The sequence below is a fragment of the Carcharhinus amblyrhynchos genome, chromosome 10, assembly GCF_965287045.1.
Source record: "Carcharhinus amblyrhynchos chromosome 10, sCarAmb.v2.hapA, whole genome shotgun sequence".
Taxonomy (NCBI): domain Eukaryota; kingdom Metazoa; phylum Chordata; class Chondrichthyes; order Carcharhiniformes; family Carcharhinidae; genus Carcharhinus; species Carcharhinus amblyrhynchos.
In genome coordinates this window covers 89,251,509-89,265,848 of record NC_137333.1, presented here as the reverse complement: position 1 = coordinate 89,265,848, position 14,340 = coordinate 89,251,509, and the positions used below count along the sequence as shown (strand labels likewise).

Here is a 14,340-nt window from a genome sequence, read left to right as displayed (position 1 = left end):
TCTCCCTCCCAGCAAGATATTACAGTCCCACTGGGATGAGAAAGATACCACAAAGGGCCATAAAATCCTGGACTTGTTTTCATATTTGATTTCAACAGAAACTCACCTGGCTCACCTGGGGAATGGCACCTGGACCCTTGCTTTTCCTGATATATATCAATGACCTAGGTCTTTGCATTTGTGGGGACAGTTTTAAAGTTTGCGGATGATACAAAACTTGGAAGTATTGTCAACTGTGAGGAGGACAATATAGAACTTCAAAAGGTCATGGACAAGTTGGTGGAATGGACAGACAGGTAGCAGATGAAGTTCAATTCAGATAAGTGTGAGGTAATGCATTTTAAGAGAGAGAACATGGCAAGACAATATAAATTAAGATGTACCATTCTAAAGTGGATGCAGGAGCAGAGGGACCAGGGTGCATTTGTGCATAGATCATTGAAGGCAGCAAGACAGGTGGAGAGAGTATTTAATAAAGCATATGGTATCCTTGGTTTTATTAATAGGGGCCTAGGATACAAGAGCAAGGAGGTTTTGCTACACTTATACAAGACAGTAGATAGACCTCAGCTGGAATATTGTGTACAGTTCTGGTTACCACACTTTAGGAAGGATGTGAATGTATTGGGGAGAATGCAGAACTACACAAGAATGGTTCTAGGGATGAGAAACTTCAGTAATGAAGATAGATTGAACAAGTTGAGACTATTTTCCTTGGAGCGAAGTTGCCTTAGAGGAAATCTGTATGAGATGTTCAAAATCATGAGAGGGCTGGACAGAGTAGATATGGAGAAACTGATCCTGTTCGTAAATGGATCAAGAACAAACTATTGAAAAACTTGACCTACATGTAGGGCATGGTTTTCCTGCCCCTCTACGCTACTTGACCAGTATAGTGGGGCAGGAAATTTAAGTGGGAGGCTAAAAATCTTAATCCAGCCCACGTTCAGCAGGTCGCGATTCACCCGGGCCATTTTTTTTGATGTAATCAATCTTGTGCTGGGGAACAGCGTGAAGCTGGTGTCTCCTCTGGTTGGTTATTTCATTGTCCTTCACCACCACTCACGACTGGATGGCAGGACTGCTTGGTCCGATCCACTGTTTTTGGAATTACTTTGCCCTGTCAATCCATGCTGATTCCACTGTTTAGCATGTGTGCAATCCTGTGTAGTTGCTTAACCAGATTGGCAAATAATTTTTAGGTATGTCAGTGCTGTCCAGGCCTGCTCTTCTGCACTCCTCAATGAACTAGGATTGAACCCTTGTCTGATGGTAACAGTAGAGCGAAGTATTTGTTGTGCTCTGAGTTTACAGACTGTGGTTAAAAACAATTCTACCACAGCTGGTAGCTCAGGGCACCTCAGGGTTTCCCAGTTTTGAGCCACAAGATCCATTCTGAGTGTATCCCATTTGGTGCTGTCCAACACGGTGGAGGGTTTTCTCTGTGAAGGGGGGACTTTGTCTCCCCAAGGATTGTACAGTGGTCACTTCTATCATTACTGACATTAGTAGATTTATCTGTGACAGGTAGATTGCTGAGCAGAAGGTCAAGTAGGTTTTTCCCTTTCATTAGTTCAGTTATCACTTAGCACAGGCCCAGTCTAGGAGATATGTTTTTCAGGCCAGCATAATGCTTGTCAATCCTTTGTCATTCAAAAGTCTGCCTGAGTCAGCCTTGAGCATATTCAGTTGTCCAATCTGCGCTGCTCCCTGTGGAGAATTGCAATGACCCACTGAAAAAGGACATTTTGCCTTACCTCTTTTAAATGTCTAGAAACAGTGTCTTCTTGTTCATAGATCACAGAATCCCTGCAGTGCAGAAGGAGGCCATTCAGCCCATCAAGTCTGTATGGACTCTCCAACAGGGCATCTTCCCAGTCCCAAACCCCACCCTATTCTCATAACCCCACATATTTACGCCGCTAATCCTCCTAACTTACACATTTGGGATACTAAAGGTCAATTTAGCAAGGCCAATCCATGTAATCTACACATTTTTGGACTGTGGGAGGAAACTGGAGCACCCAGAGGAAAGGCATACAGACATTGGGAGAATGTGCTAACTCCATACAGACAGTCACCAAGGCTGCAATTGAACGCGGGTGAGGCAGTAGTGCTAACCACTGTGCCACCGTGTCATGCTAGATACAATTTTTCGAGGGGTCAGTTTGTCTGTTTGGCAGATAAAGGGTCAGGAGCTCTTGGAGGCAATCTGCAAGCTGGCTAATTATGACTAAAATCTGTAAAGCTGTGTAAATAGCTCAGAAAGCTGAGTATTTTCCCAAAAATGGCTAAACTGTGAACTGGAATATTATTGGTTAGTAAAGGAATTCTGGAAAGCTACGCCATCTGAATTGTCATGATCCAAGGGAGAGAGAGTTTATAGAAGTATGCCTTGTTGATGATAATTATACACGAGACTCAGAGGTGAAAGTTGCTGTCAGATAGGACTGCAGGCCCACTCTGCATGAATAAAGAACTGCATATTGTGGAAATATGTAGGTATGTAGTGCCACATATATGATGTGAGCGCTTGTGGTCATATAAGATGTACATTTGTTATATTGACTGTTTAAAGTGGAATTTACATTTTTATTTCATGTACCCATTACCATTTATGTTTAATTTGTGTTGGTTCTGATCTGTATTAAAGTTAAACCTACAAAAAATGAAATCTTTTTGGCAATTTCTTCATTTGTGGGTCATTGAGTAAGTTTTGTTATTTTGATTTATGGTTCCTCCGGGGCAATTGTAACAATAATCCACTTGTCTGAGAAACTGGTGACACTAAGGTTGAGAAAATGTCTCGTGCTGACAAATATTTGTAACATAAACTTGGGCTCCATTCATTATAAATCCATCCTTATAAAATTCTCCATGTTGGAAGTTCTTCTGTATAGAACCCTGACGCAGAGTTTCCTTGAGGTAGGACTAGGGATGTTTTATTGCAATGGTACAGAGCGTTGGTGAGGCCACACTTGGAGTATTTTGTACAGTTTTGATGTCCTTATCTGAGGAAGACTGTCCTTGCTGTAGAGTGAATGCAACAAAGGTTTACCAGGCTGATTCCTGTGATTACATGTCTGTCATATGAGGAGAGACTAAGTTAGGATTCTATTCATTGGCATTTAGAAGAGTGAAAGGGGATCTCATAGAAACTTATAATTTTCTAACAGGATTAGACAGGGTAGATTCAGAAAGAATGTTGCCAGTGGTGGGGGAGTCCAGAACTAGCGGTTATAGCTTGAGGATGAGGGGTAAATTTTTTAAGACTGAGATTAGGAGAAATTTCTTCACCCAGAGAATGATAAATCTGTGGAACTCACTACCACAGAAAGTAGTTGAGGCCAAAACATTGTGTGATTTCACAAAGAAATTAGATATGGCTCTTGGGGTTAAAGGGATCGAAGGATATTGGGGGAAGGCAGAATCAGGATATTGACTTTGATGATCAGCTATGATCAAAGTGAATGGTGGAACAAGTTTAAACTGAAGCAAAGAGTGCCTGTGAATTAATAGAAAGAGCTGGGTCAGTGATGTCAATAAATGCCATGACCTGGGTATTCTTGCCACCCTGTACAAGTGCTGGGGCCTGTCCTTTTGTTTTCTTCGACTACATGATAAAGTCATTTACCTTTTCAAACTTGGCTTCAGTGACCTAATGGATTCAGTGGTACATAACACATTGGCTTATCTGGCAGGTGTGTTTGTGGCACATTTTTTCTTTTCGTCTTTGAGATCTGGACATTTCTGGCATGGCCGACATATAATTCCTATCTTTGGGGTTATCCTTCAGAAGATGATGGAAGGCCTTGTCCTTGAACTTTTGCAACCTGTGTTTCTATGCAAAATCAAGGATGATATGCTGCTGGCCTGCAGAGTTATCAGAAGCTAAGTGCAATAAGCAACATCCCCTTCTCAATCTATTAATGAGCTCGGTAGGTTAGTCAATTAATGCAGGACTCAATGCTGTACAGGCTATTCTCAGAGATGGACACTGCAATAAGCATCAACTGCTGCTGTAAGATCATCAACAAGGTGAAAGATACTCTTTGGTCTGCCCCGAACCTGCTGGCATTCCAGTGCAAAGAGCTGTCAATGGCCAAGAGTTGCAGACTGGCCAAGGTTCAGGACTATGTGCTGAGGGACACAAAAGCTTGGGGCAACTGTCACAAAGTTTCAATAGGGTAAGGCCACTGCCCAAGGCCCTCCCACCTTAAGAACATAAGAAATAGGAGCAGGAGTAGGCCACCTAGCCCTTCGAGCCTGCACCTTAGTATGCTATAGGACTGGAAACAGTGTAAAACCCTTCAGGCTTTATACACCAGAGAATGGTTGAAATGAAATCTGAAGGTACATTGTAAATATAACTTGTCATGATAAATGAGGCTTCTGAGACAGCACTTTCCAAACCCATGACTAGAAGGACCAGGGCAGCAGATACATGGGTACGCCATTACCTGTAAGTTCCCCTCCAAGCCCTTCACCATCCTGACTTTGAAATAAAATGCCATTCTTTCATTGTCATTAAATCAAAATCCTGGAACTCCATCCCAACAGCATGGTGGGTGTGCCTACACCACTTAGCCTGCAGCAGTTCAAGAAAATAGCTTGCCACCAACTTCTGAAGGCCAATTACAAGTGGTGCAATAAATGCTGGCCTAACCAGTGAAGCCCACATTCTTCGAATGAATTAAAAAACTACCATTGAAAAATAAATTCACTTATGTGGTTCCTTTCGTAATCTCAGAGCCTCCCAAAGTACTTCACAGCCAAAGTGTGTTTTTGAAGTGAAGAGACTGTGGGAGTGCATGAAATATTCGGTAGTCTGTATGCATTTTATCTGATTTACACTGTCTTTCCCAGTGCGACACAGTGACACAGCGGTTAGCACTGTTGCCTCACAGTGCCAAGGACCCAGATTTGACTCTGGGTTTGGGTCACTGTCTGTGAGGAGATTGCACATTCTCCCTGTGTCTCCATGAGTTTCCTCTGGATGCACCGGTTTGCCCCCACAGTCTGAAAGACATGTTGGTTTGGTGCATTGACCAAACAGGCACCGGAATGTGGCGACCAGGGATTTTCACTAATTTCATTGCAGTGTTAATGTAAACCTTATTGTGATACTAATAAACAAACCTTATCCCCCTTTGCTCCCACTGAAATCCACCAGATTGTGGACCATGTCAATGCATGGTGGCACAGTGTTTAACACTGCTGTCTCACAGCATCAGGGACCTGGGTTCAATTCCCGGCTTTAGGCCACTGTCTGTGGGAAGTCTGCAAATTCTCCCCGTGTCTGCGTGGGTTTCCTCCGAGTACTCCAGTTTCCTCCAACAGTCGGAAAGACGTGCTGGTGAGGTGCATTGGTCGTGCTAAATTCTCCCTCAGTGTTACCCAAACAAGTGCTAGAGTGTGAGGACTAGGGGATTTTCACAGTAGCTTCATTGCAGTGTTAATGTAGGCCTACTTGTGACACTAATAAACAAACTTTAAAAACTTCATCTTCTAGGCATGGAAGCGGAACCATCCCAAGATCTGCTTGAAGTGTGCAAGCCCTCTGTCAAAGCAGCAGAAACTTTGTTGAGGGATACTCCGCGTTGTAGGTGGCGCTAACGAGAGAGAAGAGTGAAAATAGCTATCTGGGGTTAGCTAGAAGTTCCTCTCCCATTGCAATGACAGACACTGCCCGAGGATTCAGGGCCGGAGGTAGGGGGTTTACTCACAACAGGAGGATTTGAAAGGAGATGTGTAGATGATATTCAGTTTGCAGGGGAAGGGAGGCTGTTTTCAATGTTATTACTCATTCTATTTGGTTATTTTTATACTTGTTAGTTTGTATTTTGCAGCCACGCGATGCCCTTGCTGAATGTGGGACTGCGGGCAGTGTGGGGAAGTGTGTGCCCGGCTCGCTACAGCAGCCTGCCCGCTTGGGCTGAGTCCCAGGGCGGCAGCGCTCTGCTGCTCAAGTCCCTCTCCACTGATATCTACCAGAACCTGGCTCTGGAGGACTGGCTGCACGACTACCTGCAGTCCCGGCAGCAGCAGGCGCTCCTGCTCTGGAGGAATGGGCCGGCCGTGGTCATCGGCCGGCACCAGAACCCCTGGAGGGAGTGCAATCTGAAACTCATGCGGGAGCGAGGGGTCCGGCTGAGCCGCCGGCGGAGCGGGGGAGGCACCGTGTACCACGACCTGGGCAACCTCAACCTCACCTTCTTCACCTCCAGGAAGGGCTACGACCGGCGGGGCAACCTGGAGCTGCTCATCTCTGCCCTGAGGGGGATCCGACCTCACCTGGACATCTCGGCCACAGACAGGCACGACCTGCTGCTCAACCGGGCTTTCAAGATCTCAGGCACTGCCTCCAAGATTGGCAGGACCTCTGCCTACCACCACTGCACCTTGCTTTGCAACTCAGACAGGGCCCTGTTGTCCTCTGTGCTCCAGTCTCCCCATCAAGGTCTAGAGACCAACGCCACCCCCAGTACACCCGCCCCTGTGAAAAACCTCCACCAAGAGGATCCCACCCTCACCTGTGATGTCCTGATGGATGCCATTGCAGCAGAGTACGCCAAGCGCCACGGACTCCAAAGCCAGATCATGCCCATTGATCCTGGAGACCATCAGTTGCTGCCAGGAATTGGCAAGTTTACCCAGGAGCTTAAAAGTTGGGAGTGGATCTATGGAAGAACGCCTAAGTTCAGCATCAGCCACCTTTTCTCTCTGCACCGTGATTTACCAGGGGGAGACATTAAATTGAACATGAGCGTCAACCATGGCAGGATTGAAAGCTGTAGCATTGAAGTGTTTTCTGACTGGCTACCATCTGCCATGTGCGACCAGTTAGCTTCAGACCTCATTGGCAACAGGTTTTGCCCTACTGAAACAATGGTTTTGGCAAGTGCCCATTTAAGGGTTTGTTCCCAGGACAATGAGCTGCATAACAAGTGGAATGCACTTTGTGAACAAGTTACGGCAATAATGTAATTTTTTAGCCTTTGATTTTCTTTCAAATGTCAACTCAACAAGCAAACTTGAATTTAATACTGCTGAACCTACCAACTGACAGCTTGAATCAAGCAAAAATATATCTGTTTTTTTGTACAACTCTTATACCGAAGATGAGTTTTACTAAAACTTTACTTCCTCGCAATCCATGGTGCTAATTTAGTAAACACTGAAAAACAAGGTCCAGGCAGTATGAAATCGTTATTTTCTTTAGGAAACATTGAAACAAAAGAATGGTCTGTATGGAAGATGAGCTCAAGTAAAAAAAAATGTAATTGTGTCTCTATTGTTGGGAATGTTTGAATTCATCAAGTATCTATGTATAATGTACACAAATATTTATGCATAAAATACTGACAATACAGGGTGCAAAATCTAATGTTGTAATTGAATCCTTATAATATATGAAAAATGGATTGTAGTGGTTCTAGAATATCGCTCACCACTACTTTCTCAAGAGTAATTGAGGAATGGACAATAAATACCAGTGACACTCGCATCCCAAGAAGATACTTTTTTAAAAATTAGCTGGTAAAGGAGTCAATGGGTATTGGAGTGTATAGAGCAGTATTTTAATTTTAAATTAAAACAGAAACTGTTGGCATTCTGCTGACTTGCTACATATTTTTAGGCCTATACTCTCTGGAACTTAGAAGAATGAGGGGATCAAATTGAGATATTCAAGATAATAATAGGTATGGATAAGGTAGACATGGAGTGGATGCTTCCGCTGGTGGGGCATTCTAGGATAAGAGGTCATAGTCTTAGGATAAGAGGTAGCAAATTTAAAGGAGTTGAGGACAAGTTACTTCTCCCAAAGGGTTGTGGATCTATGGAATTCACTACCCCAAAATGCAGTGGATGCTGGGACAGTGAGTAAATTTAAGGAGGAGTTAGACAGATTTTTAATTGGTAATATGTTGAAAGGTTATGGGGAGAAGGCAGGAAAATGGGAATGAGGAGCATTTCAGCCATGATCAAATGGTGGACCTAACCCAATGGGCCGAATGGCCTAATTCTGCTGCGGTATCTTATGAATTTATTTCCTGCATTATCTGTTTCTCTATTAAAGATTTCCAATCAATGATTTGATTTTTTAATTTTTTTTAATATTAGCTTTGGATTGTTTTGGAAATGAATGAATACTGAGAAATTAGATCTGAAAGCTGCTGCACTACAATTTTGACTTGAAATTCGACCAAAAGTGTTTTATAGGAGAGAAGAAAGACAGTGGGTGCTGAGTAGGAGGTCAATTAGGAAAAGCGGTGTTCCTAAGGAAGTTTGGGAAAAATGCAGTTAAAAGATACACATCAGAGACTGGGTTTTCCACTGCAAGAAAGTCACCTAGCTCCCTGAAGCCTGTCCACCATCAACAAGTCAGGAGTATGATGCAATACGGGAGTGGCATGGTGGCACAGTGGTTAGTGCTGCTGCCTCACATCGTCAGGGATCCGAGTTTGATTCCTTACTTGGGTCACTGTCTGTGTGGAGTTTGCACAGTAAGAAGTCTCGCAACACCAGATTAAAGTCCAACAGGTTTATTTGGTAGCAAAATCCACTAGCTTTCGGAGCGCTGCTCCTTCATCAGGTGAGAGTTCTATTCACAAATAGGGCATAAAAAGTCACAAACTCAATTTACAAAATAATGATTGGAATGCGAGTCTTTATGGATAATCAGGTCTTAAAGGTACAGACAATGTGAGTGGAGAGAGAGTTAAGCACAGGTTAAAGAGGTGTGGATTGTCTCCAGGCAGGACAGTTAGTGAGATTTTGTAAGCCCAGGCAAGTTGTTATGGGGATTACAGATGGTGTGACATGAATCCAAGATCTGGGTTGAGGCCGTCCTCGTGTGTGCAGAAGTTGGCTATCAGTCTCTCTCAGTGACTCCGTGCTGTCATGTGTCGTGAAGGCCGCCTTGGAGAATGCTTTACCCAAAGATCAGAGGCCAAATGCCTGTGACCGCTGAAGCATGCCCCATCAGGAAGAGAACACTCTTGCCTGGTGATTGTTGAGCGGTGTTCATTCATACGTTGTCGTAGCGTCTGCATGGTCTCCCCAACGTACCATGCCTCGGGACATCCTTTCCTGCAGTATATCAGGTAGACAATGTGCTGAATGCTGTCTGCACTCACATTGTCTATACCTTTAAGACTTTATTGGACTGTGAGTCTTTACAGGTAATCATTATTTTATAAATTGAGTTTGTGTCTTTTTATGCCCTGTTTGTGAATCGAACTCCCACTCACCCGATGAAGGGGCAGTGCTCCGAAAGCTATTGGATTTTGCTACCAAATAAACCTTTTGGACTTTAACCTGGTGTTGCGAGTCTTCTTGCTGTGTTTTCCCCAGTCCAAAGCTGGCATCCCCACATCATATGTGGAGATTGCACATTCTTCCTGTGTCTGCGTGGGTTTCCTCCCTTAGTTCAAAAATGCGCACATTAGGTGCATTGGCCATGCTAAATTCTCCTTCAGTGTACCCGAGCAGGCGCCGGAGTGTGAAGACTAGGGGATTTTCTCAATAACTTCATTGCAGTGTTACTGTAAGCCTATTTGTGACTAATAAAGAAACTTTAACTTACTTTACTCCAGTTGCTTCCGGGTGCACTCCAATAACATTCAAAACTCAACACCATCCAGATAGAGAAGCCCACTTGATTGACACTCTTGACATCTTCTTAATCATTCACTCCCCCTGCCACCAGCATTCAGTGGGAGCATTGTGTCCTGTATTCAAGATGCACTGCAGCAACTCACTGGGACTCCTGTGGCAGCACACTGCAAACCCGCTATCTTCCCCACAGCCAGGGCAGCATGGACTCACCTCCAAGTTCTCCTGCCACTGACACACCAACTTGACTTGGAAACATCATTTTTTTCTTGCCGCTGAATCAAAATCCCAGAAAGCCCTTCAAACAGCACTGTGGGAATGCCTTCACCACACACACCACAGCAGTTCAAGAAAAGGGTTCCCCACATGGGCAATTAGGAGTAGGAGTTAAGTAAAGTTTATTTATTAGTCACAAATAAGGCTACATTAACACTGCAATGAAGTTGCTGTGAAATTCCCCTAGTCGTTAGACTCTGGCACCTATTCAGGTCAATGCACCAAACCAGCGTGTCTTTCAGACTGTGGGAGGAAACCAGAGCACCCGGAGGAAACCCACATAGACGCGTGGAGAATGTGCAGACTTTGCACAGACAGTGACCCAAGCCTGGAATTGAACTTGGGTCCGTGGTGCTGTGAGGCAGCAGTGCTAACCACTGTGCCACCGTGCTGTTTTTCACCACCCCTAGGGGTGGCACAGGAGGTAAGAAGCACCTAATTCATACCAATTTCTTTCGACATCCAAAGTAAATTGGGACCAATAACTTTAAAAGTGATTTTTATTTTCCCCAAGTGATGCAACAATAATTCACTTTTCCAAGACTTCTTAGTGTGGTGATTGAAAATCGACAAAGTGTTAGTTTTGGAGTATTCTATTTTCTATTTATGAAGAAAAACACTCCTGCCTGGGGAAATGGTTACTCTATGGAATCAAGTTTCCCTGAGGGTGGGGATAGAGGGAGGGGAATACCCCCTGTTTAAAGGCTGACCTTCCAGTATTGCCCATCATCTGTGAATTAGAAAAAATACCTGAACACAGGTTTATTTGCAAATGAAACTATTTGCAGTGTATTCTGGGACTGGGAATAATAAATCCACATATCCCAGAATGCAATGTGCTAAGCAACCTTTTTGAGACGGTAAGAAGCACCTGCAGCACGCATTCCAGCTTCTAATTATTTTCCATCAAACCTGGAAGTAAATTTAGTTAGCTGGGTGATCTTGTTACAATAAGGTAGCTAGGTGATCTCATTACAATAAGGTGGCTGTCATAGGAAATAAACTTTAGAGTAATACTTAAGGAAGACAAAACAAAGTTTTAATAGGTCTGTGGATCCAAACTGTCTTGAAGTGCTTTTGTGGTCTAGGGTGTGACTGTGTTTGTTTCTCTCTAAAGCCATAATGATAAGGGCAGATGTTAAATACGATTATTCTGGAATTTTCATAGATCAACAAAGGGAATTGTTTAAGAATTTTTCAACTACATGGTGTTGAAGGTGCAGTTTATACCTTTTTTAGGCTTTTTGAAGCTCTTAATCAAATCCATTAAAGCACTGTGCTCATATCAATTTCTTTCGACATCCAACGTAAATTGGGACCTGTAACTTCAAAAGTGATCTTTATTTTCGTAAGTGATGTAACAATCACTTTTCCAGCGCTTCTTAGTGTGGTAATTGTCACTTGAAAGTCAACAAAGTGTTAGTTTTGGAGTATTTCCGATTTATGAAGGAAAACACAGCTGCCTGGCGAAATGGTTACTCTGTGGAATCAAGTTTTTTTTAAAGGTAAAGATCTCTCACTATTAGTTCAGTGAGTTTATCCATCTGAATGGTTGAGACATACAGATTAGGAAGGCCTTGGATTTGCTGTTTCATGACAAGTTAACTGATTTCAATTGGAAAAGAAGCACAGATAGTACAATCATCTGGCTCTTGTGCTTCCAAGTTAGGCACGGGAAAATTATTTGGGTTCCTGCTTCTAATCGCTATCTGGAGAATAATGCTACTGACTTTAAATTTAAATGACCCAAATGGGTTACTGCACTACCATTGCATGGGTGGCTAAATCATTGAAGAGTTTCTGCTCATTTTTGTAATTCAACTCCTAATGGAAAGTGTATTGATTGAAGTTTAGGACAAGACTGGACTTATGTGTCATCTCATACTATAAAATTTGGGAATAACTGATTAACTACTGAGGTGAATGATGAGTGAGGACTTCATGAAATTTAGTAATTCTCAAACCTAATGAGAAGGGCACATAGCCCAAGTTTGGAGCAATACTCTTAAGTATTGCTGCAAACTTGGCGTTAAACGGCAGTTTTTCTTTAATACCTCAAAGGGGAACAAAAATAATCCGCTGCTTTAGTTGTAATTGTGCAACTCGACTTCCGAGTATGTAGTTAAGGAAGCTGTAATCTGCAATTAATTATACCATCTTATAATTGGGCACGCTTGATGCTGGTATCATTAAAAGTATCTAATATACCTTCTGAAAAAGAATTATCACAAGTTCTCTATGCATGATTCAAGATTATTGATACCAGAACGGAACAGTCTGGGACCTAGAAACAAAGGTAGATCACTTTTAAGAAGACATCCTTTCTCTTAAACATTCCATATCACACTCTTTATTTTGTTTACAGAAATTAAAGGATCTCACCATGTCAGGACCAATAACGTTGAATGTAGGGGGAAAGTTATACACCACTTCCCTAAAGACTTTAACTCGCTACCCAGAATCGATGCTTGGCTTAATGTTTAATGGAGCTTTGCCCACCAGCCAGGATCAGCAAGGAAATTACTTCATAGACAGAGATGGAAAAATATTTCGATACATCCTGAATTTTCTTCGAACTTCGCATTTGGACCTTCCAGTTGGTTTCCAAGAGCTGGATCTTCTGAACAGAGAGGCTGATTTTTTCCAAATACAACCTCTGCTGGAGGCTCTGCAGACAGTCAAATCCCCGGTTACTGAAATAAAAAAGAACGTAATGCTTAACATCATTCACGACTCACGGTTACATAATGTTGGCACCTACACTGTGAAAATTGTTAATGTTCAAATATTTTCCACATCACTTGCCTTATTGAAACACCTCGATTCCAAATTTTACTATGTTTTCAATGGAGACAACTTATCTGCAGGTACCAATCTGGGAAATCTGAAGTTCATTTCACTGGAATGGGTTGAAAGCGGTGGAACTAGAATGGAAAGACATTATGTAATGCAGAATTGGAAAAGCCTCTATGTTTCACCATCTCATCTGCAAATCAAAAATCTGGAAATGTTTGTTCAGCAAATCATAAAAATAGCAGTTGACGGTGGATTCCTTCTTCATTCCATTCCCTCTGTCTCAGCTGATCCAGTGATTCTATATTTCAGTCAGTACTGAGAATATTGAAAGCCAACTGACGTTGGTTCCCGATCTTGGGTTTAAAAAAAACATGAAAAGCCTCTTTTTTCTTATTTAGGACTGAAATTATTACCAGCTGTGCACTTAATCTCTCAGTCTTATCATGTGCAATGTCACAAATGTTAATTTTTTTTCGTGGTACAGTAGATTATTACAGTTCAGATTAAACAAATGTTGCTAGATTCACTTATAGAGGACACTTATTTTAAAATAAATCAGCCTAAAAATAAATCAGCCTAAATAAGGGTCCAGAGAGGCACTTTTTTCCACAGAGAGGATGTTGAGTTTCTAGAACAAGCTGCCAGAGGTAGTAGGAGAGGCAGGTACAATTTTGTCTTTTAAAAACCGTTTAGACAGTTACACGGGTAAGATGAGTATAGAGGGGTATGCGTCAAGTGCGGGCAATTGGGACTAGCTTAGGTGTTAAAAAAAGGGGTGGCATGGACAAGTTGGGCCGAAGGGCCTGTTTTCATGCTGCAAACCTCTATGATTCTATATACGTTTTTTGAGACTCGGTGAACACTGACACATTTCTTCTAGACAGGATGTCCTGGGTTGTAGATTAATCACTGAATATTTTGTGGCCGTTTTGTGTGGCAGTCACCTCTTGAATCCATGTATACTCTTTTAGTCAATGGTCTATCCAGGCAACTTGATCCCTACGTTCTTTGTATAAAATAAGCCTTTTTATTGTCTGGTGTCATTTTTTTCATGTGTGATTACACCTCTGAAGTATCTTGGGATGTTATCTATGTTAAAGCATATATAATAATCCAATGTTTTGAGTCTACCTTCCACAATGATGGATATTCACTGCTGATTTCTCTTGTTTCACAAAACTAAGATTTATTGATATTTAAATAAAAATGGAGGCAAAACTGGTCCTAAATAGTCATAGTATTACCAATTGAGGTTTGGAAAGAAATACTTGCATTTGATCACCCCATAATGGAAATAAATCAAAACAATTCACATGATATAAATTGAATGCGTGCTCTTATGTAGACATATGTGGCAGCCAGTCTGCACACAGCAAGATTCCACAAATAGCTATTGCCAAAGAAAACTTTGTTGATCAAAAAAAAATAACATTTAGTTACATCTTACTGGATGTATATGCATAACACGGCACTTAAAGATAAAAAAAAGCATGGTAATATAGTGGTTATGGAGTTGACTATCAACACTATCTCTGTAAGTTTAAATTGACTAGATGGTAAACTGTTGCTGCAATTAAGTACAAGCAGTCAGTACTTTGGAGAAACAAGCTCACTGCCTCTCGCCCCAGAATCAAAGCTACCTCCAGACAA

At 42.2% G+C, this 14,340-nt stretch overlaps 2 protein-coding genes across 4 annotated transcripts; both read left to right on the top strand.

Annotated features, from left to right (window-relative positions):
* The first annotated feature begins 5,644 nt into the window (after positions 1–5,644).
* Positions 5,645–8,095, top strand: lipt1 (lipoyltransferase 1). 2 transcript variants are annotated; one of them, XM_080197559.1, is made up of 2 exons: positions 5,645–5,709; positions 5,836–8,095. In XM_080197559.1, the coding sequence occupies exon 2, from the start codon at positions 5,857–5,859 to the stop codon at positions 6,985–6,987; it is 1,131 nt and encodes a 376-aa protein (XP_080053685.1). In that variant the 5' UTR covers positions 5,645–5,709; positions 5,836–5,856; the 3' UTR covers positions 6,988–8,095. The 2 variants fall into 2 exon arrangements, with proteins under 2 accessions (XP_080053685.1, XP_080053686.1); XM_080197560.1 differs by having other exon boundaries at positions 5,659–5,709; positions 5,850–8,095.
* A 2,636-nt stretch (positions 8,096–10,731) lies between these two features.
* On the top strand, positions 10,732–13,830 carry LOC145349159 (BTB/POZ domain-containing protein KCTD21-like). Of its 2 annotated transcripts, none has more exons than XM_080197557.1 (2): positions 10,732–10,754; positions 12,260–13,830. In XM_080197557.1, exon 2 carries the CDS (start codon positions 12,278–12,280, stop codon positions 13,007–13,009), a length of 732 nt encoding a protein of 243 aa, XP_080053683.1. In that variant the 5' UTR covers positions 10,732–10,754; positions 12,260–12,277; the 3' UTR covers positions 13,010–13,830. The 2 variants fall into 2 exon arrangements, with proteins under 2 accessions (XP_080053683.1, XP_080053684.1); XM_080197558.1 differs by lacking the exon at positions 10,732–10,754 and adding an exon at positions 11,180–11,242.
* Positions 13,831–14,340: the final 510 nt, after the last annotated feature.